The sequence below is a fragment of the Panthera uncia genome, chromosome A2 (genome assembly GCF_023721935.1).
Source record: "Panthera uncia isolate 11264 chromosome A2, Puncia_PCG_1.0, whole genome shotgun sequence".
Taxonomy (NCBI): Eukaryota; Metazoa; Chordata; class Mammalia; order Carnivora; family Felidae; genus Panthera; species Panthera uncia.
The window spans coordinates 5,014,856-5,041,740 of NC_064816.1; the positions used below are offsets into that span (position 1 = coordinate 5,014,856).

At 48.8% G+C, this 26,885-nt stretch overlaps 2 protein-coding genes across 10 annotated transcripts in view; one reads left to right on the plus strand and one right to left on the minus strand.

Annotated features, from left to right (window-relative positions):
• Nucleotides 1-5,742, plus strand: part of PRAM1 (PML-RARA regulated adaptor molecule 1) — a 9,010-nt gene extending 3,268 nt beyond the window's left edge. The window contains exons 2-10 of one of the 2 annotated variants that reach the window (XM_049639781.1): nt 1-688; nt 783-849; nt 922-998; nt 3,423-3,477; nt 3,594-3,702; nt 3,817-3,979; nt 4,057-4,090; nt 4,185-4,219; nt 4,362-5,742. The exon at nt 1-688 is cut by the window's left edge and continues 528 nt beyond it. In XM_049639781.1, the coding sequence (XP_049495738.1) occupies nt 1-688; nt 783-849; nt 922-998; nt 3,423-3,477; nt 3,594-3,702; nt 3,817-3,979; nt 4,057-4,090; nt 4,185-4,218 (1,227 nt within the window). In that variant the 3' untranslated portion in view covers nt 4,219; nt 4,362-5,742. The remainder of the gene's footprint in view (nt 689-782; nt 850-921; nt 999-3,422; nt 3,478-3,593; nt 3,703-3,816; nt 3,980-4,056; nt 4,091-4,184; nt 4,220-4,361) is intronic. The other variant, XM_049639782.1, reaches the window with a different exon arrangement.
• HNRNPM (heterogeneous nuclear ribonucleoprotein M) overlaps nt 5,576-26,885 on the minus strand; it is a 39,255-nt gene continuing 17,945 nt past the window's right edge. For 2 of the 8 annotated variants that reach the window (XM_049639772.1, XM_049639778.1), the window contains 12 exons: nt 25,647-25,838; nt 24,288-24,441; nt 23,418-23,467; nt 22,518-22,578; nt 19,659-19,760; nt 18,368-18,412; nt 17,831-17,908; nt 14,309-14,407; nt 11,128-11,181; nt 8,323-9,125; nt 7,663-7,714; nt 5,576-6,002 (listed from right to left, as the gene is read on the minus strand). In XM_049639772.1, coding sequence (XP_049495729.1) covers nt 5,839-6,002; nt 7,663-7,714; nt 8,323-9,125; nt 11,128-11,181; nt 14,309-14,407; nt 17,831-17,908; nt 18,368-18,412; nt 19,659-19,760; nt 22,518-22,578; nt 23,418-23,467; nt 24,288-24,441; nt 25,647-25,838 — 1,854 coding nt within the window. In that variant the 3' untranslated portion in view covers nt 5,576-5,838. The remainder of the gene's footprint in view (nt 6,003-7,662; nt 7,715-8,322; nt 9,126-11,127; nt 11,182-14,308; nt 14,408-17,830; nt 17,909-18,367; nt 18,413-19,658; nt 19,761-22,517; nt 22,579-23,417; nt 23,468-24,287; nt 24,442-25,646; nt 25,839-26,885) is intronic. The other 6 variants (XM_049639775.1, XM_049639780.1, XM_049639779.1 and 3 more) reach the window with 6 other exon arrangements.

Sequence of the window (26,885 nt, forward strand, 5' to 3'; positions counted from 1 at the left end):
AAGTGCCTGCCGCAGCCTGAGTTCAGTGAGGTCCCTCAGACACCCCCCTGGAAGGCTGAGTCCAGTGAGCCCCACCCCCACCCATCACAGCCTGACTTCAGTACATTTCCCAAGAAGATCCCAGCCCCTCAGCTGAGTGACCTCCCCAAGAAGCTCCTGCACCCTGATTTTGGAGACCTCACCAGGAGGTCCTCAGAGCCGGAAGTCAGTGTGGTTCCCAAGAGGCCACGGCAGTCCGAATTCAAAGCACCTTCCAAGAAGCCCCTGCAGCCCGAGCCGGGGGGCCTCCCCAGGGTGGCCTCAGAGCCTGAGTTTGGCCTACTCCCCAGCAAGTTCCTGCAGCCTGAGTGCCAGGGGCCCCCCCGCAAGTTCTCACAGCCCGAGCCCAGTGCTCTGCCCAAGAAGCGCCCGCATGCCGAGTTCTTTGGTGATCTTCCCAGAAAGCCCCCTCTCCCTGGCTCTGTTTCGGAGAGCTCGCTCCCCACTGCTGTCGCGGGCCCCGGCCCCAGGCTCCCGCTCAGTCTCACTCACAGCGGACGGTCGAGGCTGGGCCTCAAGCAGGGCCACCCGCCCCGGCGGAGGCCTCTGCCCCCTGCCAGCAGCCTGGGACCCCCTCCAGCCAAGCCCCCGCTGCCCCCAGGCCCCAGGGACGTTCAGAGCTTCCGGAGAGCCGCAGCTGCAGCCACAGGTGGGTCCACAGGTGGGTCGCGGCAGCCCAGGCAGAAAGCCGGGGAGAGGCTCCCGCCAGGGCCCGCCTCCCTCCCGCTCTCCTCCCCCCACAGCTCTGAGGAGGGCTCGTTCCGCTGCCGCCATCCACTTCCAGGGGCAACAGACGAAAGACATCCCGCAGTGAGTGTGGGGGGCAAGCGGCCCGGCACAGGCCCGAGGCCGCAAGAGGCCCTCATCTCAGTATCTCTGCAGGGGCCAGGATGAGATCTACGAGCTGTATGACGACGTGGGGCCCACAGACCACTCCGGCCCCAGCGGCGAGGGCAGAGGTTTGTGGGTGGTGGGGCCGAGCCCTCAGCCAGACCCTCCGCCCGGGCACCCGGGGACCATCCATCGCCAGGGCATATTCTGCCGCGCTGCCGGCCGAAGCCAAGTGACCACCCGTCTCCCTGGCAACACTGAGGGAGAAAGCAGAGAGCAGGAAAGGCCCTGCGGAAAGGTCGGACCAGCCTCTGGTGGGCGGAGCAGCCAGTGGGTACGGTGTTGGCCAGGAGTGCGGCCCGGGGCGGTGGCAGAAGGGGCGAAAGAGCCGCGGAAGACTGCGAACGAGGACTTGGTGGTGTGTGAGCCACCAGGCGGGTGAGAGCGAGCCCACGACGCGGATGAGGCCCGCGTTTCGAGCCCAACGCCTGGGTGCAGAGCCAAGGCACCCTGAGCTGGGGACGAGGGGTCAGGTTCCACACAGACCTGTTGTGTCGGAGGTGCTTGCGGGACTCGGGCCTGAACTCGGGCACGGGCTGGAGACGGACACACCTGAGCCTGTGGTCCTCGATACTCTGTGCTCCGGGGTCCCAAAGGCCCCCCTTTCTCCCTTCTCCCCAGTCTCTGCTCCGAGAGAGCAGGAGGACGGCGGAGCCGACCCAACGTGTCCAGTCCACTGCAGGGTCAATGCCTTCACCAATTTCGAGTGGGGGGAAAAAAAGCGGCTTCCGTGCAGGCACCCTACGTGCACGTCACTGACCCTGCACGACCTCCCACCCACCCCCAAGGCCACATCATGCCCGTTTTACAGATGTGGAAGCCTGACCCCACTAACTTGCCCCAGCTCATTGTCAGTACAGAGGAGCCCAGGTCCTGTGGTCCCGGTTCCCCCGCCCCACCTTTGGAAGGGCTTCCTACAGGGCAACGTTTTATTAGGGGTGCCTTTGGGACGCGCCCGCTTCCTCCCCACCGGCCCCCGCACCAGGTCTGCTGCCTGCACTCCTCCTTCCCGAGCCCCTCCTGCTTCTCCTGGGCTTTCCTCAGGGGCTGCTTGCAACACCCCTCTGTTAGCAGAGCTTCCTGGCAGGGCCCCTCCTGCTTCCGCTCCAGTGAGCCTCCCGTGGCTGGGGTTTGGGGGCCGCTCTTCGGGACAGGGACATAGGGAGAGAGGGGGTGACTCTGGTAACTGTCCAGCAGTCTTGCAGGCATGGCCCGCCCCCGTCCCCAGCCCCAAACCGGCCAGGCACATCCCCACCTCTGCTCACCATCCCTGCCAGTGGACAACTGTCTCTCCCCATTCCGGGTCAGTCGTTCTTTGCGATTCCAATCAAATACACTTCCCAAATCTTTCCCTTCTCAGACACTGTCGGGGGGCGGGGGGGGGGGGGCGACTCACTGTTAGTACCGGTTGTTCCAAAGGCTACTTGGCCTTTCCAAGTCTAGCCTCCCACTCTGCCTCACTCTGGAGCGGTGGCGGCCCTCCTCCAGAGGCTCCTCGCACAGCAGGGGGCTTCCCTGGAAGGCGCTGGGGCCAGACCTAGGTGGTCCCAGGACCTGAAGGGGCCATCCTCAGAGCCCGCCTTACTTGTGTGGCCTGATTTGGGTCCCACTGCCAGGGAGCTTGGGCTACAGGTGTGCCAGGAGGGTAGGGGCCCCGGAGTGCCTCCGGGAGGAGTGGGAGCAGCGGGAGGGAGTGTCCTGGGTAAGACTATGGATGGCACCATCCGAGCACCGGGCCAAGGAGGCTGGAGTCTGAAGTGAAAAGGCGGGGGCTTCAGGTTCTGGATCCTTCACTCAACTGGTACTCACGAGGCTCTCGCTGTAAGCCAAACCCTCAGTCAGCAGGCTCCTGCCTGGAAGGCTGGTAGTTTGCCAGGAAGTCAACCCTGACCTGGGAGACTCACAGTATACAGTCTCAGCAGCAGCCAGGCCAGTCCAAGAACCCCACCCCACCAGCCCCTTCGCAGATGCCCACTTCATTTGCTCAAGGATATGCTTTCACCTTATGTTTGACCCAAATCCCATGACAATTCCCAGAAGCCAGCCTACCCTAGGAGACAGACATGAAATAGCCTCAAAAGCCCACAGACAAATCCTCCCTCTACCATTTACCAGCTGGATGACCCGGGGGCAGACCGCTTTACCCCTCCCTGAGCCCTGATTTCCCTCCTCAGCAAGCTGGGAATGACTGTATTCTCCGCTACGAGGAAGGTTGTCATGAGGGTTGGAAGGAGTTACTGTGGTGAACGATTTCAGCCTTGCCGATCATGCAGTAACAGTTACGAAAATGAAAGGCGATGCACTAGAACTCACAGCCCAGGAGAAAGGCCTGGGGAGAAGATGGGGCCGCTGGGCAGGGTGAGGGTTGGGAGGGGACTGACGTCCTGAGAACTGACACAGGGAAGTCTCCGTTCCCAATCAAGCCACCAGGGTTGAAAGGGAGGCCTAGCCCAAGAGTCCCTACCCTAACTCAGTGTTCTCCCCGCTCCCAGGTGGGGTGCCATCTACGCAGCAACCCCCCAGGCCGCCACAAGACCCAGAGCTCAGGTACCACAGGGCAAAGGGTGTGTGTAGAACGGGGTGGGGCCGAGGTCTGGGAGGTCAGGAAGGGGACGGGGGTGGGGTGGGGGGCACATCTTGCTCAGGACCCTCCAATTCCTCAGGAAGGAGAAGGCCCCCCAGCCCCAGCAGTTGCCACCTGCAGACCTTAAGTCTCTGAAGCAGATCCGGAAGGCAGAGAAAGCCGAGAGGGAGTTCCGGAAGAAGTTCAAGGTGTGAACACCACAACTCTGTGAACAGGAGCCCTGGGAGATCTGGCACAGCCCTAGGTGACCAAAGCCCTGGGGTGACAGCACAAAACAAAAGCTCTAACTTCTCCCTCCCCAGTTTGAGGGAGAGATAGTGATTCAGACAAGGATGATGATCGATCCCAACGCCAAGACGCGTCGCGGGGGTGGCAAGTACCTGGGGATCCGGCGTGGGGAGATCCTAGAGGTGATCGAGTTCACCAACAAGGATGAGATGCTGTGCCGGGACACCAAGGGCAAATGTAAGTCAGGCCAGAAAGTCCTAGGGAAACGGGCCACCACCAGAGCCGGGAGCTCACCTATTCCACTCTTTTTGCAGATGGCTACGTGCCCAGAACAGCTCTACTGCCCCTGTGAGTACTGACTGGCCCTGGCTGGGGGTGGGGGGTAGGGGGCTGGTCAACGGGCCGAGGTGACCCTTACTGACCGAGCTGTACTTTCCGCCAGGGAAACGGAGGTGTATGACGATGTTGGCTTCTAGGGTATGTAGGTGCTCTAGGTGGGCTGGAAGGGATCACGGTGCCTGGAAGGAGGTAACCCCTCCCACACCCCATTTCCCCAGGGGCTGCTATCTTCTTGGGGGGTGGGGGGGGGCAATGGAAGTCACCCTCCCTTCCTTGGCAGACCCTCTGGAGAGCCATCCATTCCCCAGGGGACAGTAAGGCCCACAGGTGTGGGTACCCAGGACAACCTGCCCGCCCAGCCACCTGCTAACCCAGGAGCCTTGGATCCCAGCTTGGCAGTCACAGAACCATCCAGGCTCGTGCCTGACTGCATACATGAACCACATAAAGCTCCTATTTAAAGCGATCCCTGCTTCTTGTCTTTTCTTTCTGCCCTGACTGGCACCCAATGGAGACATGATCTCCTTGGGGGTCTGTGAAGTCGACCCTGTACCCCCACCGTCTCACCCATCAGGGATAAACACCAGGAGAAGTGTGACGAGGAGGTGACAGCAAGGGTAGGACGCCACATCCAAACACAACAAGCAGTGGCTGCAGCTCCACGCGGGCTGCCAACAGCTGTCTAGCCCAAGTGGACCTATGTGTGAGGTCACATCCTGGTGGACGGGGGAGGGGTGACCCAGTTCTGACAGAGCCCAGGTATCACGCTCCGCCTGAGCTGCTACAGGACTAAACATGCTCAGAAACTCACACCCTGCCTGGTCTGTGGTAGCTAAGAAACACTGCCTTGGACTGAACGTATACACCCCCCCAAACACAAAAATTTCCACGTTGAAAGCCTAATGCCCAATGTGATGGTATTTGGGGGGGGTGAGTGGAATTGGTGTCTTTATAAAAGAGGAATGAGAAAGCCCTCTGTCCCTTCCCACCATGTTGAGATTATAGCTACAAAGTGTCGTCTATGAACCACGATCAGGTACCCTCACCAGACATGGAATCTGTTGGGTGTTTTGATCTTGGACTTCCCAGTCTCCAGGACTGCGGGAAATAAACGTCTGTGTTTAAGCCGCCCAGTTTATGGTACCTTTGTTATAGCGCCCGAAGTAGACTACGACAAAAGCCAAACTGGAAATGAGCCTGACACGATGTCTACGCCCCAAAGAGTAACTGTAAGCAAGGAGGGGGGAAGGCGGCTTTCAGAACCACTAACATCCAAGTGCATGCCAGCACTGGAGAATCCAAGTCCGCTCAGTTTCCAGAGAGTTCTCCTGAAGTGGCTGAGGCCCATGTCCTCCCCCCATCGGCGTCCACACACACAGCAAGGATGGGGATGCGACCCCCAGTGGCCAGAGCTCCAAGGGTAGAAGGAAGACCGGTTCTAGCTCCCCAAACCTCAGGTGGAGGCCCCACAACACACACGCAAAAAAAGCAAGCGTCTTTTCAGGAACTGGTATTTATTATCAAAGTCATATTCGATGTCAACAAGATGCCACAACTACAAAAAAAATTGCGCACATTGCAATCTCAATGCAAACAGTCAAATGGAACCCCAGTCATTAAAAAAGTAATTCAAATTACCCCAAAAAGCAACTGAATTTTTTAAACATCTTTATACATCCAGCCAACAAATTAAAATGGTTAACAAGAAAAAATACAAATTCAGAGGTCTGGTATCGATGTTTAAAAAAGGCAACTGCTTAAGCATTTCTATCAATTCGAACATCAATCTCTCGGCCACTCAGCTTCATCCCATTCATCATCCGGCAGGCTCTCTCAGCCACCTCTGGCGACTCAAACTTAACCACACCGCACCCCTTGGACTTCCCGTTCTCCATCTTGATGTCGGCATACAGCACGTGGCCTGGGCACAGGGAGGGAAGAAGAGACCACAACTCATCAGGCAAACCCAGAGCTCAGCCTCAGTCTGGGCTCCACTCAGTCCAGATCACCTGTTGGATTTCGGTGGACAGAGTCAACAGGGAGAGCGGCCCTGGCACATGAATGCTCAGAACGCAGCAGCCGGAACCCAGAGACGATGGCCCTCAAGCCACGTTGCCATTCTTCTGCCAAAGGACAATAATCGGACCGGCCCGCGACAAGACCTCCTGGCAGCTTCACACGCGCATACCCTTACGCTCGAGAAAGTTAAGAGGGGGGCCGTGTGCAGCCAACTTTATAGGTGAATTTTGCAGAGGCTTGGGCTTCAGGACCCCACGCCACATTTGCAAGGCCATCATGATACAATGGACACTCTGTACTGTTCAGATAGAAGCTGCATCCTAATTAGGAAGTGGGTTGCACATATTTATTCAAGCACTGATTAAGCATCCAGGTATGTGTCAAGCACCATGAAACAAGTCTGTAAGGGGGAAGAGCAAAGAAAAGGACCATGCAGCCTGTGCTAAGGGACCCACGTTTCTAGAGCCATTAACTCAGCCTGAGGGAAGGTCAACATCTCCAGGGCTTCTCAGCAGAAAGTTCTGAAAGACCTTCACCAGAAGGAAGGCTCTTGCCATCCCAGCTCGAAAATAAAGCACTTCTGAAAAATGGCACTTGCAACTCAGGGTTCAGGAACAGGAAGGAGAAAGGAGATGAAAGAGGAGGGACTAAGTTGCCAAGGGGCTGGTGAGTTTCTCTTTTGGCAGCCGGGTACCTCCGGGCCTCTCAGGCCGGAGAGCAGCATGATCCAATCTGACTTTTCAGACTGCCTACTGTACAATGTGGAACTGAGGAGTGGGGAGAGGGCACGAGGGCGTGCTATGGCTCAACAGCTGCCCCAAGAGAAGAACCAGGAGAAGCAGCAAAGTGGTGCAATCTGAGCCAACACTGAAACAGGAAATGAGTAAAGACGCTGAGGAAGCCTTGACCCAGCAAACCGCCCAGACTCCTGGCTTAGGCCTGGGGCTCCCACTTGACAGGGTTAAAAAACCAGAGGTGATGTGAGTGAGGAGCAGGGGTTCACCCGGTGACAACTTCACTTCCTTTTGGCCACAAAGCGAACCAAATGGTGGCCTGGTGTGCCGGGAAACCAGAGCCCCTAGGCCTCATTCACACACACACACACACACACACACACACACACTCTCTCTCACCCCTGGGAACTCCTGGGCAAGTGCTCTCTGAGGCATGAACCAACAGTGCTGTGGTAGAAAGCAACCTCAGATCAGTATTTGTTTTATTCAGCTTTGTCACTTAGAAGCCATGTGACTTTGGGAACGTGACTGCCTGACTCATCTGTAAAATGGGGACATCACCTCCTTTCAAAAACCATAGAAGAATGAGGTTGAAATGAGAACACAGGTGAGAAGTGTCTGACACATAAAAGGAAACCCAACAGCTGGCTTGACTATCTGCACAGGCAGAAAAATGGCAAGTCCCATCAGTCGCGAGTCATGGCAAGTGGCAGTGAAGACCAGGATGGGAGCTTTGCTTCACCCCTCAAATGCATCACTAACAAGCTAAGACTTCGGAGGCCACACGACACACGGAAGCACCTAGAAAGCCTTTTCTCAAACACTTACCACATTCGTTGAATTTGTCTTTTAGCATCTTCCATGTAAAATCAAATGGGAGCTAAAGGGAAAAGGAGAAACTGATGAGTGACACAACCAAATCCTAACACCCTAACGCATAAACCTCAGGGTCTCTTGGGGGCGGGGGGAGTGGTTCTTGCTGCACCAAGAAACATCTCAAACTGAGATGATCAGCAGAGAACAAAACAAGCCTGCCTGGAATGAGGTTCTAAACCAGCACACCAAGTACACTTCCTTGTTCAACGTGCGGAAAATGCAGTCGCCTATGGTGAGCGGCCCACAGACCACTCGACAGTAGCTGAAGGTGGCCAATCCGGTAGAAAGAGAATTCAGATACAGCCCTTTATCCCTCGGTCTGCCACGCCCAGGTACAGCGGCCCTTCAAGCCAAGGGAATCAAGCAGCTAGGGTTCCCGAGCTCACGGTCGGTTCCACCCAGCAGTCCGAGAAGCCCCGGCTCCTGCTGCACACATACCGCGTGCTCTTACGTTCCGCCCTGATCCTACCAGCACCAAACTCTGGGGACAGTGGCAAGGTGGCCTTCTGTGCTGCTACTCTGCTCCCCTCCTGGGGGCACCCCCCTGACTTCGACCCGCCCCCTCCCCCTCTGTGCGTACCACCACCAAGAATCTGCCCAAGAGCCACTTACATTTCTCACAAATATCTGGCAGGCCTTCCTGGCCACCCCAGGAGCGTGGCCTCCAGCTCCGCCAAAGGAACCTGCGAAGCTTCCTCCAAAGTTGCCTCGCTCCATCTCGATGGCGCGGTCAAAGCTGGCGCCGCCACCGCCACCCATGGCCAGGCCCATGCGCTCGATGCCAGCGCCCAGGGCCGGACCCATGGCGGGACCCATGCGCTCCAGGCTGTTGGCGCCCATGCGCTCCAGGCCCATGCGCTCGAGACTGTTGGCGCCCATGCGCTCCAGGCCCATGCGCTCCAGGTTGTTGGCGCCCATGCGCTCCAGGCCGGTGGCCATGCGATCCATCACGGGGCCCATGCGCTCCAGGCCAGCCCCCATGCCTGCGGGCACCATGCGCTCCATGCTGAGGCCCATGCGCTCGATGGCAGGGCCCATCCGCTCCACACCAGAGCCCATGCGCTCAATGGTCTGGCCCACGCGGTCGATGGGCGCGGCCATGCGCTCGAGGCCAAAGCCCATGCCGGCACCCATGCGCTCCACTCCGGAGCCGATGCGCTCCATGGTCTGGCCCATGCGCTCGATGCTGGAGGCCATGTGGTCGAGGCCCAGCGGGCCCATACGCTCGATGCCCGAGCCCATGCGCTCAACCGAGCCCATGCGGTCCATGACCAGGCCCATGCGCTCAATTTCGGAGCCCACTCGATCCATGCCATGGCCCAGGCCTGCGCCCATGCGCTCCATGCCGGCACCCCCAATGCGGTCAATGCCAGGGCCCATCCTCTCGATCCCAGGCACACTGCCTCCACCTCCACCTGAAACAAGGACACAAAACACAGGCAAATATCAGGGACTTGCACGCTATGTGCACGCACCACGCCAGAAAGCTGACCTGGGTACAGAGACCGGGGCACTCCACAAACTCAACCACAGTTCAGGAATTAAGCCCCACGACAATTTATCATGAGACACCCCTCAAATGTGGACAACTGTTAAGGCAGGGTAGCGAGGACACCATTCTTCCTATTTCTGTGCCACGGCTGAAATGTCCATAATAAAATTTAAAAAGGGACAAAAATCCACCCTGGAGCACCTGTGTCAAAAAATGTTCTCCACGTTACTTCGGAAGTTCTAGAACTCGTAAACTAGCTCTGTGAGCCACGGTGGTCAATTTCAGAGAACCTGAGCTCTTCCCACCACCAGACACTGAGAAATGCTCTCAAGGGAGGAAGCTCCAAAACCCCCCCTCAGTCAGCCAGTGTAATGGATTTACTTGAATTGTATGGGACAATTCAAATCCCTCACAACCTTTATCCTCTCCCAGCTCATCCCCCTTCTCAGATGCATGCTGGTGGCCAGTCTGGCTGAATTTCCTTAGCACCTCTAGGCATAAAGAAGCTAGTAAGCGGCCACATAATTACTGAGATAAAGAAAACAAACACCAGCATAGATCCTCTATGTCTAGACGAACAGACACCCACTTCCGGGGAACCTTACTCTGTGAGGAAAACCACTGAATGACTTATGTGTAACTACTCTGCTGGCTTTCAAGGAAAGAAGTCGATGGCACTGCGAGTGGATTCTACAAACAGCCTAAGGTCAGTTCTCAGTGCCATGGTTCAGCTGGACACATGCTGGCAGGTCCCTGCCAGCAGGACCCTGTGACGGCCGATAACTCTGGACAGGGAGGGTCTGGCTCCACCACCAAGGCCACTGCCCACCACTTTTCCACACGCAGAGCCTAAGGATCCCCCCTCACCTCACCACCACCAGCACCACCTGCCTGTGATGAAGGGCAGCTGAGCCCACAGCCAGCCCATTACTGATCCGAGCAGCCCGGTGCAACATGTAAATCAAGAGGAAACTCAGTTTCTGTAAGTGAGTCTCTAACGGACAGAGTGACCTCACGTCACTCCACTTCTCCATGCCCGTTTCCTTAGTAACAGTTAATAACAGCACACCGAGTGGCAAAACATAAACACGGTTTTACAAATACTGACTTCCAAAGCAGAAATTTCTTAGGAACTATTTTTTTTTAAAAAGTAAGATAACTAGAAAGGGTAGGCAGCATGCTCAAGAGGATCAGAAATCAGGCTGACTCCCCGGATGCCAACAGTAGCAGAGAACTAGGAAAAAACGGTGCCCATGTGGAGTTCTAGAATCAGCACACCACAGAAATAACCAGCAAGTGGAGTCACCAAGGAAATGTCAAAACACTCAGAGCCATGGGCGGGGGAAATCAAGCTGAAAAAGTACATTTAGTTTTAACTACCCATTAAAAAAAAGCACATTAATGGAAGCATATATTCCAAAATGTTTACAATACTCATCACAGGGCAGTGAAATTGCAGAGACTTACTTTCTTTATAATTTTTTGAATCTTAGTAAGAGTACATATAAATACTTTAGTAATTATTTGTTAGGTATGGAAGTAGTATAGTAGGCTTTTATAATTAAGTATTTACTTTTAAGAATTTGTAATTTTATAGTATTTAAAACAAACCCCCAAATTACACGGACATTATAACGACAATGGCCAATGCTTACATAGCACTTAGTAGGCACACTTTTCTATGCATTAATTCATTTACTCTGCACAACAACCCTATGAGGTAGGTACCAGTATATTCCCATTTTACAGTATGCAAAACAGAGGTTCAGTAACTTGCCAAATGTCACACAGCTAGGAAGAGACAGAGCTGGTTCCCACCCAGGCAGTCTATTTTAGAGCCCGTGCTTTTCACCACTACACTCTACTATCCCCGTTAATAACAGCCTATTCTAAAAATCAAAACATCAAAACTAAGCGTTTCCTACCTCCTCCCTGCTTTGCAATGATCTCTCCTCTCTTCAGTGCATTACTTAGGATTTCTAAGGAAATCAGGAAGAAAAAAAAATTAGCCAAATTTCTCTATGGTAACAGAAACTTGTTTATTACAGATTCCAGAGTAAGAATATTACTAATTTAAAAATAAAACAAGGGACAGGGGAAGGGGTTAAGAAATACACACACAGAGACAAGATCATTTTACTGGAAAACTGTTAAGTCCTTGATGATGGGTCATGATATTAGGATCCCATGTAGCTCCAGAGTCTGAGGCCCAGTTGGCAACACCATCTGGGAATGCATCCAGCAGAGCTAAGGAAGACCAGGGTGCACCAATGAACTGAAACTGAGGAAGTCAGAGCAAGAATGGGGCCAGCAGCAGTTTTCTAAAGCAGTCCAGACCCTCAGCGCTCACACTGAAGCCTGCGCTCATCCTCCCAGATCCAACCAACACCTCATGGTTGTCCTTTAGAGCAAACTAAAGCTGTAGTTACTTACACTCGCTGCCCAAACCCTGAAACGCAGCCGCAACTGCCCGCAGCACTGAAGCGTCACCTCATTAAGTCGTGCACCTCATTAAGTCCAGCAAGCTGAGCCCACCAGCCCCACCTGGAAGGAGCTGGGGGTGATGCTGACTAAAGTGACACAGCTTCAGGAAAATAAAACCCCCAACACATCCAAAACTCATCCAACACCTCGTCCAAAGGAGAAAACACTGTTGCCTGCTTGCCAACAATTCATCCGAACCTCTTTAAAGTCTGTCTGCGCATCTCATTTTAGGCCCATGACCGCAGAGAGTAATAACCCTGAGCCCACAGCTGTTTCTGGTGCTACCTGCTAAAGGAAGGACACAGGGAAGCACACACCTCCAGCCTGCAAGAAACAACACACCTCCAGCCTGCAAGCACAGGGCTCACTTATTCTTCCGTGACACCTGTGATCCTGCTCAGCAGGGGGGGGGATCAAGAACTGAAAAAAAAAAAAAAAAAAAAAATCATAGTCTGAAAACCCAACTTAAACTTATTTGGTACAAAGACGCTTTTACTAAAGTGGGTCTGACCACAAGGAGCAACAGAAATTCCAGAACAAAGCCCTCTGCTCCTGCCCATGTCACTGTGCAAGGCCTCAGCACAGAGAGACAAGGGAGGGATGGCAAAGTAGCAGGAGACAGCAAGGCCTACAAGGTGACACTTCTATTCAGGTCAGGACAGAAGACTCTCCTGCTGCCACGAGAAGTAACGACCTCACCAGATCCACCTCCCGCACCTCTGCGAGAAACGAGGTGAAGGCTGCCAGCCTCATCACGGAGGTGAGAGGCACCACAGAGGGGCAAAGAATTAAAGGCTCAGGGCAGGAACAAGTGCCTGTGGGAGCAAAGCCATGTGCCATCTTGTTCTTCTCACCTCACTATCCACAAATCGCTACTTGCAGCCAAAGGACTGTAAGTTTTCACATGTTTTTTAAACTACCCAGCCATTCTTGGGGCACCTGGGTGGCTCAGTCGGTTAAGTGTCCAACTTCAGCTCAGGTCATGATCTCGTGGTTGGTGAGTTCAAGCCCCTCATCGGGCTCTGTGCCGACAGCTCAGAGCCTGGAGCCTGTTTCAGATTCTGTGTCTCCCTCTCTCTCTGCCCCTCTCCCGTTCACGCTCTCTCTCTCTCTCTCTCTCTCTCTCTCAAAAATAAATGTCAAAAAAAAAAAATTTTTTTTTAATAAAAAAATAAATAAAAACAAAACACCCGGCCATTCCATGACACAAAAAGCAAAGCCAGTCAGACAGTAAAAAACTTTTAACTGATCTAGTTGCATACAGATTATGAATTCATCCCCCAAGTTCTACAAATTTGAAATAATCTAGAATAAAGTTATAGACAGTCATATCAAACATACAAAAAAAAAAGTAAATCGTCACTACCCGCCTGGTAAGACACAAGAAAGTCAGTCCTTCCAGCTACTTCACATGCGGGGAGGGAAAAAGAAATAGAAGTCTCCCCAAACTCAGAGTAAAAGGAAAACAGTTTCTTTTTTTTTTTTTTTTTTTACGTTTTTTATTTATTTTTGGGACAGAGAGAGAGACAGAGCATGAACGGGGGAGGGGCAGAGAGAGAGGGAGACACAGAATCAGAAACAGGCTCCAGGCTCCGAGCCATCAGCCCAGAGCCCGACGCGGGGCTCGAACTCACGGACCGCGAGATCGTGACCTGGCTGAAGTCGGACGCTTAACCGACTGCGCCACCCAGGCGCCCCAGGAAAACAGTTTCTAATAGTTCCTGGTTTCCACGGAGAACACAAACACAAAGAGGACGGGAGTCCCAGAGATAATCCACAGAAGAATCTTGTCTCACTGATGAACTGGATGATGAATCTTTCTACAGCCTTCATAAATTCTAAGAATACAACTAACACAAACAAGACAAAAAGGAGCCTAAAACCTCACACCTAACTCAATGGGTCCCCTAAAGACAGAGGCTGAGCCCTCTGCGGCAGCCACCTAGCAGCCTCACATCTGCACAGAATGAGAAGCAGGTAAAGACGGAGGAGGAGCGCGGACCGATGCTCCAACTCTGCTTGGACAGAAACAAACTTAACAGCGCAGAAATGGACAATCTCTTTGCGTCATACTAACAAAGAACTAAGCTGACAGATTCTCAGAAACATCTAAACTCAAAACAGCAGGGAAGGGAGAGACACTCCGGGCAATGCAACCAAAACTGAAACGAAAGTTTCTCTGCACTTAGGCCCAATACTCCAGGCCTTCCAGCACCAGAACACTTCTCTAGTTCCCTGAGGCCTCTTGTAAAGGCGCCAGCAATCACACCACACCGTCCGCTAACCAGAGCGCCCATGGCGCCCTGGACAAGGGGACTCACACCCCGCTCGGCAGGGCCTCAGGAGCCACTACCACCGCACTAGATAGCCAGCGTGGTGTAAATGCAGCAGCTCTAACTCCCTCGGCAAGCAAACACCTTATACCGATGCAGCCAAAGAAGCCATTTGAAAAGACTATCAAGGAAACTGGTGCTATTGATACGAATAAAAAATTTAAGGACCAAAAGCTTTTACCTAAGTCCAGAAAACAACGTTTTAAAAGACGATGGAAAGATAGCGGACTCTGCTTAAGAAAGAACCTCTGAGTTGAGCATGAGCCCCGCTCACGTGGGGCCTTCTTACCCACACCTCTGCCATGGGGCTGTCCAGAGCTTCGCAACATTCCCATCTTGTTTCTGGCAAAGTCTCTCTCAAATCCTCCACCCAAGCCACGCTTCATCTCTGTGGAAGAAATCGTTACCCTAGGCCTTTCCAGGAATCCCTCTGTGCTTCAGACATGAATAAAACAAATTACAGGCACACAGCAGCCAGCACCAAGTCAGCACACTTACTTTTTCTAGGAGAAACTATCACTCATCCCTTATTCCTTACAAAGGTCCTCTCACCTCAAGTGAGTCCCTGCAAACCACCTACCTTCAATCCACCAAAGACTAACTGATGACTTTCATTAGTCACACGGTGGCTACACCAAGCCACTACAGCAATGGGCTGCATCCACGCTGTATCACAGGAAGCAGCAGCTCCAGCTCTCGGTTACTTCCCAAGCACCCCGCCCCACCCACAGCGTTCCGGGGGGCGCCAGCAGTCCGCGGAATCCGCCCAACAGCCTGCACACCTCTATCACCCCCCACCATCATGGCCCTTTTACAAAGAAACTAAGGCTCAAATGACTTGGTAACCTGACCAAGGCCACCTGCCTGCTATGGGATGAGGCAAAGGCTGGAACCTATAAACCCAATGCAAAAACCCAAACTCTCCTAACACAACCACATCCAAGGAGAATCCAGAAACATCAGTGCAGTATAACATGCTTTCTCCAGGATCAACTGTAGTGGTCTCCTCTACACAAGGACACTGGTAACTTCATTACTTTTTTCTACATTCACAGCAAGAGTTACGTTTTGCAATGCCTTAAAAAAACAAAAACAAACAAACAAAAAAAAACAGGGACACCTGGGTGGCTCAGTCGGTTAAGCGTTCGACTTCGGCTCAGATCATAATCTCACAGTTCATGAGTTAAAGCCCCGCATCAGGCTCTGGGCTGACAGCTCAGAGCCTGGAGCCTGCTTCGGATTCTGTGTCTCCCTCTCTCTCTGTCCTTCCCCCACTCACTCTCTCTCAAAAAAGGAATAAATGTTAAAAAAAAAAAAAAATTTTTTTTTAATTTAAAATAAAACAAAGGTCTTGGGGCTCCTGGGTGGCTCAGTCAGTTAAGCATCCAACTCCAGGTTTCAGCTCAGGTCATGATCCCACAGTTTGTGAGATCGAGCCCTGCATCCAGCTCTGTGCTGACAGCATGGTGCCTGCTTGGGATTCTCCTTCTCTCTCTCTCAAATAGATAAACGTTAAAAATTAAAAACAAAACAAAACAAAAAACAAACCTAATTACTCTTGCTCCTTAGAAATCAGGCAAACAATCGCCTTCAATTGTGCAACTGCCAAAATTGGTTATATGCAGCTCAAGCCCTTATACTTTCAATGAAATAAGTCTACTGAAGATGTGGAAGCAGGCTAGCATTATGAATTAGAAATGCCTCATTTAGCAATGGCAGACGTGCTATTCATAGTGTGAATAGACCCAACTGAAGGTCATAGGTTGGTGGCATGCCATCTGCTGAAAAGGTAACTAACTTGTGTGAGCTTGCATGTGGCAGGCATAGCAGAAGTCCCACACTGGCACCGTAACAGACAGAGCTCTGCTGCACTCCTTTAATCCCTATCATAAGGGCATGAAGACGGCAGCACTCTGCCCCCTGGAGGTAAGGAAGTCATGTGCAGGCAGTAATATGACAACAGCCTCAGAAGTCATCTTCCCAACTGTCAGCAGTCTCTGCAGTTCAGGGAACTCCCTGTGAATTCCAATGTAATCCCCCCAAAATGGAAGTGTTTTCATTGTCAAATATTGCATCAAATCATTGTTTGGGATTTGGTTTTTTAATCTGTAATTCCTAAGCATCCATTCTATTAGGACTTGACGTCTACTTTGACTGATAAGAAATCAGAATCTCAGGGCCAGTCTGATATCAGCACCTGTGACCAGAACAGATGGATTATAGTCGCCAATTAAATATTAAACCCAAAACATCTTTATCAATTTCCCTCTGTGATTACGTTGACTCACTCAAATCCCAGAACACAGCTTAAGTGGAAGAAGTCCCTGTTCTCTGCTGTCGAGGATGACATGGAAGGGTGAGAACATCTAAGAGCACTGCATCACAACACATCCTCCACTGCTGCTCCCCACGAGAATCTGCACTCGGAACCCTTTGATCACCAGGCTCAGAACTGTGGCTGCTGCCTTCCACCTGCCAGGTTACCAAGGACTTTGCCCACACAGCTCAGCACAGCCCCAGCTCACTTCCGTCCATCCGCCTCCAAGTCACATCACTCCACTCCTCAGAGCAACAATGTTACCTCCTTCCTGAAGACTCATCTGTTTTGAGCAAACACTAATTTACCAAGCCAGACTCCTCCAAGCCTTTTTATTAAAATTCCCATACACGTTATGAACTACAGGCTGGCTTGAAAGCACCCTGCAAACTCAGGCCTTTGTCCCTTCGTTCCTGACTACTGGTGAGGACTTCCCTACATCTTTTTACCGTTATCTAGAACAAGACAACCCCATGGAGAAGGACAGGTTATTCATGAGAAGTATCTTTCTTTCGAGTTTGATAGTTAGTAAGGTCCATCCTAGTAAGACTCTCAGTTGCTCCAATTCGAACTTCACATTAAATGATACTGCAGGTCAGAAAAGAAACATTTACATGCAAATCTTCAATGGCCTTCCTCCTCAGGGAAGTTTATGAGTATAAGGGAAGCCTCATCCCCACAGGTGGGGGTAAAAGAGTCCACCGACCCCTAGAGAACTTCAGAAAGACAGACTGTGGGGCTTCTTAAGGCACACTCTGCAGGCCCACTGAGGAGGGGCTGACGCCCACGCGGAAGGCAGTTCTGAAGGGCAGGATCCGCCAGATACCGGGACCCATCTCCCAATATCACTAGCCATGTGACCTTAGGCAAGTCACTCTCCGGGCCTCAGTTTCTGATGAAATGGTGATAAAAGTACCTACAAATCATGTGGTTCTTGCAAGGACTGAACAAAACACACGGTTACAATGATAATTAAAACCACTGAATTTCTGTTAAGGGGTCGAAAGGGACAGAAGATCTGAAATACACCAAAATTCTCACTATGGAAATGCTGAGCTAAGTCACTGTCTCTGCTCACAACTCCAAGTTCTCAGAGCAGATGAACTTGATCAAAAACTCCAAAGAAACTAAAACTAATCCCTCACACTTGAAGATGATTTTAAAGTGTGCAAAACATAACCATAAATGTGTCTACAGGATGCCTGCTAGTGCTGGAGGCAATAAAAAAGCTCTAGAATTTTCTGGGTTAATTACTGGGGAGATTCAGAACACAGTTCAGTGGCTGAGGGGATTAACACTTACCTACCAGCAAGTCTAGCTTCTGAAATACAAACTTATGATTTCAAATAAGGCAATTCAAAGACACTGGATTCATCAAGAAAAGTGGAAGGGGCAAATCTTATTCATTAAAAATGGGTGTGCTGCCTCACAGTCGCCCAGGAGACAACAACCAGCAGAGGGCAGGTGCACGCAGGAAGGAAACCCAAGTCTTACCATTTATTCTGCCCATGTTCATCCCAGAGCCAAATCGACCCATGTTTTCCATACCGCCACCAAAAGGTCCCTCCATTCCTGCAAGAGATATCCACATTTGAGCACCATCCCAATGAGACCGCTTACACTCATCAGGAAAAGAAAGATGTTTTCATGAGTTTCACTTTGGGTGTTTTCTGCCAGGAACTTCCTTACCAAGTGTAAGGACTTTGGGGGAAAAAATGCTAGTGCCCTTGCCTGGAAATCACCATCTTCAAAACGCTAATCTGATCCACCCCCTCAACAGACAAGTAAAAAGAGGCCCAGAGAGATGGAGTGATTTGCCCAAGGTCACAGAGCTAGTTAGTGAGAAAGCCAGACCAAAAGCCAAGATACCCACTAGGAAAGACTGACAGGTAAAATTAATTTCTGGACTCAAACTTTTAGAAACCCGAAAGTGAGAATTCATGCAAGGCTTAAGGAAAAAGAAAGAGGAAAGGTGAGAGAAAACCATACCTAAAAAGTGATTACATTTGTACTTCATTTTAAATCTCTTACCTCCCATTTTATTTATGCCAAATCCTATGCCTTCCATTCCCATTCCTTAAAAAGAAAAAGTCAATGCAAACTAAAATTATGTCAAAGTAGTAAGTAACGTTTGAACTTAAAAAGCACAGGAAATTCCAAACCATCAAATGAACAAAAAATATCCCTGATTAGGAGTATATTTTAGTTGTCAAGGAAAAGGGGGAAAGCGGTCCTACCATCTCCCCTGTCACACTATCACATTCCAAGAAACGTTAGTCTTTAACAAAATAATCACGTGACTCAAAATTCTGTAGGGTCCACATACAGTTTTAACAACTACCCAAATCAGACCACGTTAAACATGATATATAACTAACCAGGTACAAAGTGGAGAGCACTTTTTTATAAGCTTATTTTAGGGAACATAAGATTTAAAAACCCCTTTCAAAGATAAAATTCTCTAAATAAAAAGCAGTTCCTAAAAACACCAGACTTTCTTCTTAGGTGCTAGGGGAGTGGCCATCAGACTGGCAGGGCCAGCTGAGGTGATGGCTGAGGGTGCTGAGGTCAGCCCAGAGTTTAATCTGGGAGGGAGACAAGGGATATGCAGAACTGACAGAAGTGGAGTGAAGGGGCATCCAGGCTGCAATTCAAAGGATTTCAAGAAAGACAGCTGTTAAGTCTGTGGTCATAAAAATGAAATCGTTCTTAATAGTATATGAACACCTCACTGCACAGAATGAAAATGCTGAACAGCAAAATATAAAGTATATTCTCCACAAAGTTTTCATTCATTAGCTATTTATCATCTTGAACAAAGACAACACTCAACACTATGTCTTTGTGGCCTGTGACAGCTATGCTGTCATGCAATGAGGCCCTCCTGTGCTTTTTTGTATCCGCCAATGCCCCCACCCCTACAAGCCACTATCACCATCAGGCAAGAGCCTAAGGGTGTCCGGGTAACAGACTGCGGCAGTGCTGTAGTCCCAGGTCAGGAGATCTACAGTGTGTCACTAACTGATAATGTGACCTTGAGCAAGACCAACTCTCTGGCCTGCCTCCTTTTATCGAATAGCGTAACTACCTCAGCTCAGAAGGTCATGCAAGGACAAAATGCAAAGTATAACTTTAGAAAAGAGGATTCAATTCAGTAAAAACACAAAATACTGCTTTTATCAAAATGAATGAGAGAGGAGTAAGGAAGAAATTCTGCCCCAATTAAATCTTTATTCCATTTGAAGTACTCAACATCCAATTATCCCAATAATTTGAAAAACTAACGTCCCCAGAAATCTCCAAAGCACACTGTAGTTCTCACCTGCGGGTCCTATGTTTCCCATGCCAATGCCTTTATTCAGGTGATTGGCATCGATCGGCTGTCCTCCTGGGCCCAACCCCATGCCAATACCACCAAGCCCATCTGAAAGGAAAAGAGAAAGTCGGAAGTGTAGATTCCACTTAGAAAACCATGACCTTCCAAAGCAAAAAGAGTCTTTGTTTATACTGTGTTGTAAATGTCACACTCCATTCCAATCCACCCACCTCCAAGAGCAAACCCAGGGCTTTTGGGAGCTATCCCTTTCGAGGCGTAACTTTTCATATGCAATTGCAGATTAGAGTTTGTGCTATGTATAAAACAAAAGCAATTGAAAATTACAGAGAATTATGAACTCAAATGTAAGAATCACAGACACTTATTCATTTCCCCAAATCTCAAACTGAGAAATGTTTAATTACAACAGGCAATTAAGGGGACACCTGGGTGGCTCAGTCAGTTAAGCGTCTGACTTTTAGCTCAGGTCGTAATCCCACGGTTTTTGAGTCTGAGCCCCAAATCAGGCTCTCTGCTATCAGCATGGAGCCCGCTTCAGACCCTCTGTCTCCCCTTCTCTCTGTCCCTCCCCCTCTCATGCTCTCTCTCAAAAATAAACATTTTTTAAAAGGTTAAAAAGGAGGGGCGCCTGGGTGGCTCAGCCGGTTAAGCATCCGACTCTTGGTTTCAGCTCAGGTCTTGGTCTCAACGTTTCATGGGTTCGAGCCCTGCATCAGGCTCCGTGCTGACAGTGCAGAGCCTGCTTGGGATTCTCTCCCTCCCTCTCTGCCTGTCCCCTGCTTGCTCTCTCCCAAAATGAATAAATTTAAACAAACAAATAAATAAGGCAATTAAGGACATCGGGTGGCCAGCAGTGCAAATGTGCCCAATCACCACCTCACAACCTGGTAGCCCAAAGGACTTTCCCCAAGAAAAAACAATGGAATAAACCAGCCAGTTAATACACTGGGCATACACTATTCTGACTCTACAGGTGGTTGTAGCAACAATGAAACTACTGTTCTCCTCTGCCCAGAAAGCTTCCTAACTTGTGGATCAATACCCAGTCCACTCTCAACTCCATGCCCACACACACAAGCAGGGATGTAAGAATACAGACTGGTCTCAAAAGAGCCAACAAGACCAGACAGTGCAAGACACTTGCGGTGCTCTGAGTGACCTTGGCCTGACGCTTAAACCAAGACCAGGTTTTAAATGGTAACCAAGTTCATTAAAAGTAATAATAATACCTTAAAAAGAACCTTGATACCAGTTCCCAGATATTTAATCTGTTTTAACAGACTAGTGTTTTTAAACTGCATAGAAACAGCAAGCGAGAGATCACCAAGGTTACTTACTCCCTAAGGGACTGAAGATTTTGAAGTCAACCCTCTGAAATGTGTTGGGAGACCAAGAGTCATGGATAATGGGCTCCCTGGGGCCCAATGTGTGCCAGCCAAGGCTCTCAAACAGCCCTCATCCCACTTCCTCTAGGCACAAACGTCAGTAAGAGCCATCACTCTGATCCTGAGTGATCATGGAAAGTGACCACATTGATTAGGGCAAGGATATGTGGTACTTCTCTAAAAAATATTAAACTTTCAACTAAGCCATCTATTCTTGAAGCCTCTGACCTCCCCTCGAAATCTGCCTCATTTATGCTTCCAATAATGTTAAACCACAAAGGCACTCCTGTTAGTGTTCTTGTCTAGGCTCTCATTCAATCCATCTGATGCTGGGCCTTAGGCCTGAGTCCCCACTGCAGACCAGAGACACTCCCTGGCCCTCCAAACAGACACCCACCCCAACTGCCTCATCTGCTAGGAAGTTCTCCCAACATAGCACAAGCGAGCCCCTCCCCTCCCACTGCCACCTAACTCCCATGCTTCCTACGGACTCCCCAGCCCTTCTTGCTGCTGGAGGCCAGCACTCTCACTGCTGCCTATGCCCAGGCTCCGCACAGCCCTGTGGGCTTGTCAGAAAGAGGGCCTAAGGCTTCACTAATATGCACCACTTCCATCTTTGAGGTGACTGGTCACCTAGTCTTCCCTGTCACGGGACAGACTTTCACCTGGATGTTTCACGTGACCCCATATAAAAATATGGATCACCGTACTTCACATAAGATGCCCCCATTCAAAGTGTACAGTTCAGTGATTTTTCGTACATACAACTATCACCATCATCTAATTCCAAAACACTGTCATCACCCCAAAAACAACTCTCCACTTACCCCTCTCCCCTGGCAACCACTAATCTACTTTCTGTAGGTGGATTTGTCTTTTTTTGGACATTTCCTACAGATGGAATCAAGGTGCATCCACGCCGTGGCAGGTATCAGTACTTGGTTCCTTTTTATGGCTGAGTAATACTCCATCATATAAATTTACCACTTCTATCCATTTATCAACTGAAATCACGGTGCTAGGAACACCCACATGAACGTTTATGGAGACACAGTTTTCAGTTCTTCGACGTATACCTAAGAGTAGAACCACGCTGAGCCACACTGTGCTAACCAATCTCTTCTGATCCCACGGGCAACCTGATTTTAATTCCTTTCCAGTTTCTGGTTCTTCCTTCCACAGGACACTTTCAAAACACCCAACTACATCTTAGAGGATGTAGTCTGCCTCACCACAGAGTAATCCTAACCACCCTTCCTAAGTTGTGAATCTCTCTGCTCGTATTGCACCCTGAAGAATCTACAGGGGGAAAAAAAATTACCACAAACCCCTTTTTGAACCTTTCCCTCAAGAATGATCAAGAGCACTGCAGAATCACATGGCGCAAGCTCAAGGGTAAGTGTAGTTCTCCGGTCAGTACTGATCAAATTCAAAAACTAAGCCATACTGAGACACTTACGGGGAAGTTGCTGTGGACGCTCAGGAGGGAAAAAATCTCCCTTTGGTAAGGCCCTCTCATCCTGAAAGAGAAAGTGAGTAAATCTCAGTATTAAAGCACAGCTTACAACAACAACAGATGGAAACAACTCCCAATGACAGAGAACTAGCTAAATTATGATCCACCCATGCCACGAAATAACATACAAGTACAAAAAGAAATACACAGAGTACTTGCACCCTTATGTAAAAAGAAGGACAAAAATATGCATCCACGTTACTAGGGGGGACGAAAGGGACCTGGGCACAAAGTAAGGGAAAGACTCTCACCCTGTATCTTCATGCTTTTTAAGCCATGTAAAGCAATAATCTATTCAAAAAACTAAACTGAATGCTTAAAGTAGCTAAAATATCCCTTTACAGTTCCCTTTATTTTCTTCTTGAATCTGAGCCCTCACCAGATTGCCCTCAGCATATTCTAGTCATGCTTGTATTAATTCACTATTATCCTGGCACAGCCAAAGCAGGGATAATGTTTATAATGAAGCGCTTCAACAGAACCTGAAAGGCTGTGTGAATCAAAGACTTAATTACATTCACAACAGATAAAATGCTAAACATTATAATGAGATACCCTGAAGAGTAGAACCCCATGTACATAACCGTTCTTTGAACTTGATCACTTGCTTGAGCAGGATACTCAACTGATCTCCTGACCATGTCAGTTAACAGGCAACTGTGCAAAAGGGAAATATATCTGAAGAGCTGTGTTTCTGCCATAGATTTGCTCAACATACTGCAACTTTTTTAACTTAGACTGATCCATAAATATAGTATAATAGCTATGTACACTCTTAATATTCCCATGTTACTGCTAGACTTATTTGAATATATTATGGACAAAGAGATCCTATTAACTTACCATTTTCACGTGCATTGGTCTATCAAATAGCAGTTGGCCATTAAACATAGCTGATATTACAATTAAGGCTATTTCTCGCAATTCTAAAAACATGCACAGGAGAGAAACACAGAAGAGAAAAATGCTCCAACTGCTACCAGCCCCTCTAAGTAGTGAATTTATGAGCAATTTTGGTTCTTCATTAAACTTTTAAAATCTTTGTTTCTACATGAACCATAAAAGCAACAATAAATAAAGCTCAAGGGACAGGGAAGGAAGTGTCAGCTTACTCCTTAGGTGTAGAGCTCCACTCATAGAACCCCACACTTCTCACTAAACCGTCCTCTTAGGTACTGGCGTCAGTTTTTTGTATGAGTCCAATGGGCCAAGTACCATATATTTTTTCAAGTACCATGTTTTCTGGGTAAGACACACAGTAAAAGTCTTGTCCAAGTTTAATGACTGTGTTCATGTGTGGCATTCTCCGCTGTGACTACAAAGATAAAACTCCAAGGTAACCAGCTTAGGATCAGAGAGAGAAGTATTTCTAGAATGATGTCAATCCATTGGAGAAATACAGCCAAGGACTTATACGTGAAATAACAACCGAATTTCTCTCCGGTGGCGTATTCTTTAGACTTCTCCCTTCAAACCAGACTCTAAAAAGAGAACACTGGAAAAGACCACTCACGGGCATGTGCCTATTTTCTATTTATGCAGTACTGAATCAATTCCATCACAGACAACTTTTACATTCCACAGTAATGCAATCCCTATGGTCATTTAGGAAATACACACACAGTTACCACTTCCTCCCCAAAAACCTGTGTTATTCATGCAATATTTAAGGCCAAACTGTTCACCAAGAGTTGAATTCTGATAAAAGGATACATATAGCTTGCACAGCTTCAATGGACTGTTCAAAAGTAACAGTGCCTATTCCACGACTTTTTCCATCTTTATCCTCAAGAATGTCTGCTCGGACCACCACACCAGCCATACTAAAAACTTCCTTCAGCTTCTTCCAGCCAACTTTATAATCCAGCTAATCAAGAGAAAGGAGAGAAAAATCTCAATGTAGACATCTCAAGAAAAAACATTTTGAACCCGTAACATATTGAACACAATATGCTCTGGTTGGAAACAAACATTTAAAAATAACGTCACAGGGGTGCCTGGGTGGCTCAGTCAGTTAACCGTCCAACTTCAGCTCAGGTCATGATCTCACAGTTTGTGAGTTCGGGCCCCACATCAGGCTCTGTGCTGACAGCTTAGAGCCTGGAGCCTGCTTCAAATTCTGTGTCTCCCTCTCTCTCCACTCCTCCCCCGCTCATGCTCTGTCTCCCTCTCTCCTTCGAAAATAAATAAAAACATTTAAAAAAAATTTTTTTTATTTTATTATTTTATTTTAAATAATGTCACAGGAGCGCCTGGATGGCTCAGTCAGTTGAGGGTCGACTCTTGATATCAGCTCAGGTCATGATCCCCACGGTCATGGGATCGAGCCCCTTTGCTGAGCATGGAGCCTGTTTGAGATTCTCTGTCCTTCTGCCCCTCTCCCCTGCTCGTGCTCGCTCTCTCTCTCTCTCTCAAAAATAAATAAATACAATAAATAAATAAATAAATAAAGTCACAAGGACTTATCCCACCACAGTAGAATTTTTCAGATACGATTATGAAGCCTGGCCTTAACTGTTAGTCACTGTCTCTTTTCTCCAGAAGAACAGGTTAAGTCACCTCATGCCTTTCAAATTAATGCTTACTCTGAACCAAAAAAAAAAACCCAAAAAAACAAAAACAAAAAAAAAACCTTTTTTGTTCCCCAGCTAAAGTTTACCATCATCCTTCCCAATGCATTTTTCTTTAAAAATATTTCCCTTTGCAAATGGCAAAGGCATTATCTTTCATCCCAAACACAAGAGGAGGGATGGAACGTCAGCTTGGTTCATATACTTTTTTGGCCTGCACCCGCAGGGAATGCAGACTCAGCTGCCACTTTTATAACCAGCAAAAGCCAGTGAACATGACCCCAGTGGGACCATGGTCAAGCCTGTGTGACTGATCACTACAGGGTCACTGTGGGACAAAGCCCAACTTCAAAGATGTTTGTTTTTTAAACAGAAGAAGACGACAGCAGAACCCTCTTTTCAATTGTTCTTCTCAAATATCAGAACTACTTTTATAACATATTAACAAAACTATCATAAAGCTCTGACTTTTCTACCTTAGACAATGTTTCCGTTTACTTACATTTGCTACAAATACTGTGCTTCCAAGTCTTCCAGCCTGTAATGCATGGATAATCTCATTTGGGATGTTAGGATTATTTAGGATACTGGGTGGGATATTAATCATTCCTGGGCCACCTGGTCCCATACCCATCCCACCAGTCGTAGCCATCACCTTTTGCATTGCTCTCCTGGCATGTTCACCATCAGGATCCTAAAACAAGCACAAAAGTGTTACATTTAACTGACCCAGTGACAACTAAGACCATGATCTCACAAAAAGTGATATTCCCAAAACTCCAGAGATTGAGAGGTTGTTTGGAAAAGTATTTCTTGAAATCTATAACAAGAAATTCAAACGAACTCAACCATCAGGTTAGAAGAATTCCAGCCAAAGGAACGAGGCCAAAAGGAAAGGTGTCAAATTTAGCTATCAGTTGAACTGAGTGGCAGATGACAAGATTAGTTGATAGAACACAGAACACTTCCAGACTGAAATAAGATCTTCACAGGCTTGGTATAGTTGAATCTCACTAATTTTCAACGGGGTTCTGTTAACCCCATCAGTGATTTTTCCAAAAGTTTGAAAACGCAGTTCTAGATCACCGAGGTACTCCATCCTTCATGTTATGCAGGCGTCTGACTCGTGTAAGGTCTGGACAGGTGTATGAAACTCTGGCATTGACACTAGTCTTGAACTCTTTGCCCTTTCATGTGTCTCTTCAGCCCAAAGAAACCTTAGCCCCTACTGTGCTCTACTCTCTGAGCTCTGAATATATTAATCTTCCTCTAAGAAGGAAAGGTAAAAACAAGGGAGGGATTTAATCATAAAAACTTCCCGCTTTCTCAAGGGAGAGAAGGTATCTGCTTTGGATTAAATACCAAAGTGGATTTGAGTAATGATAAACTCGCTTTAAAAAAGAAAAAAGGTGGGCTAAGAAATCGGGTTCAGGCTGGGTAAAACTTTAGGTGTAGAATCCCTTAACACACACACACATACACACCCACAAACACATACACCAACCAGGGGCTCAGTCCAAGTGCCCCTGATCAATAAAACAAGGTAGGCTGGTCTAAGACAAATCACAGACATCGGGAAGACAGCAGTTGCTCAGGACGTGCTCCATCATTATTCCAAGTTCCTACAGGAGTTGACTGCTGAAGCCTGTGACTGGCCCTCTTCATTAAAAACAACAGGTTGGTCTGCTCCGTAAAATGCAGTCAAGGATTATTTTTGTCTTTTCCTAACTCCAAACGGGGA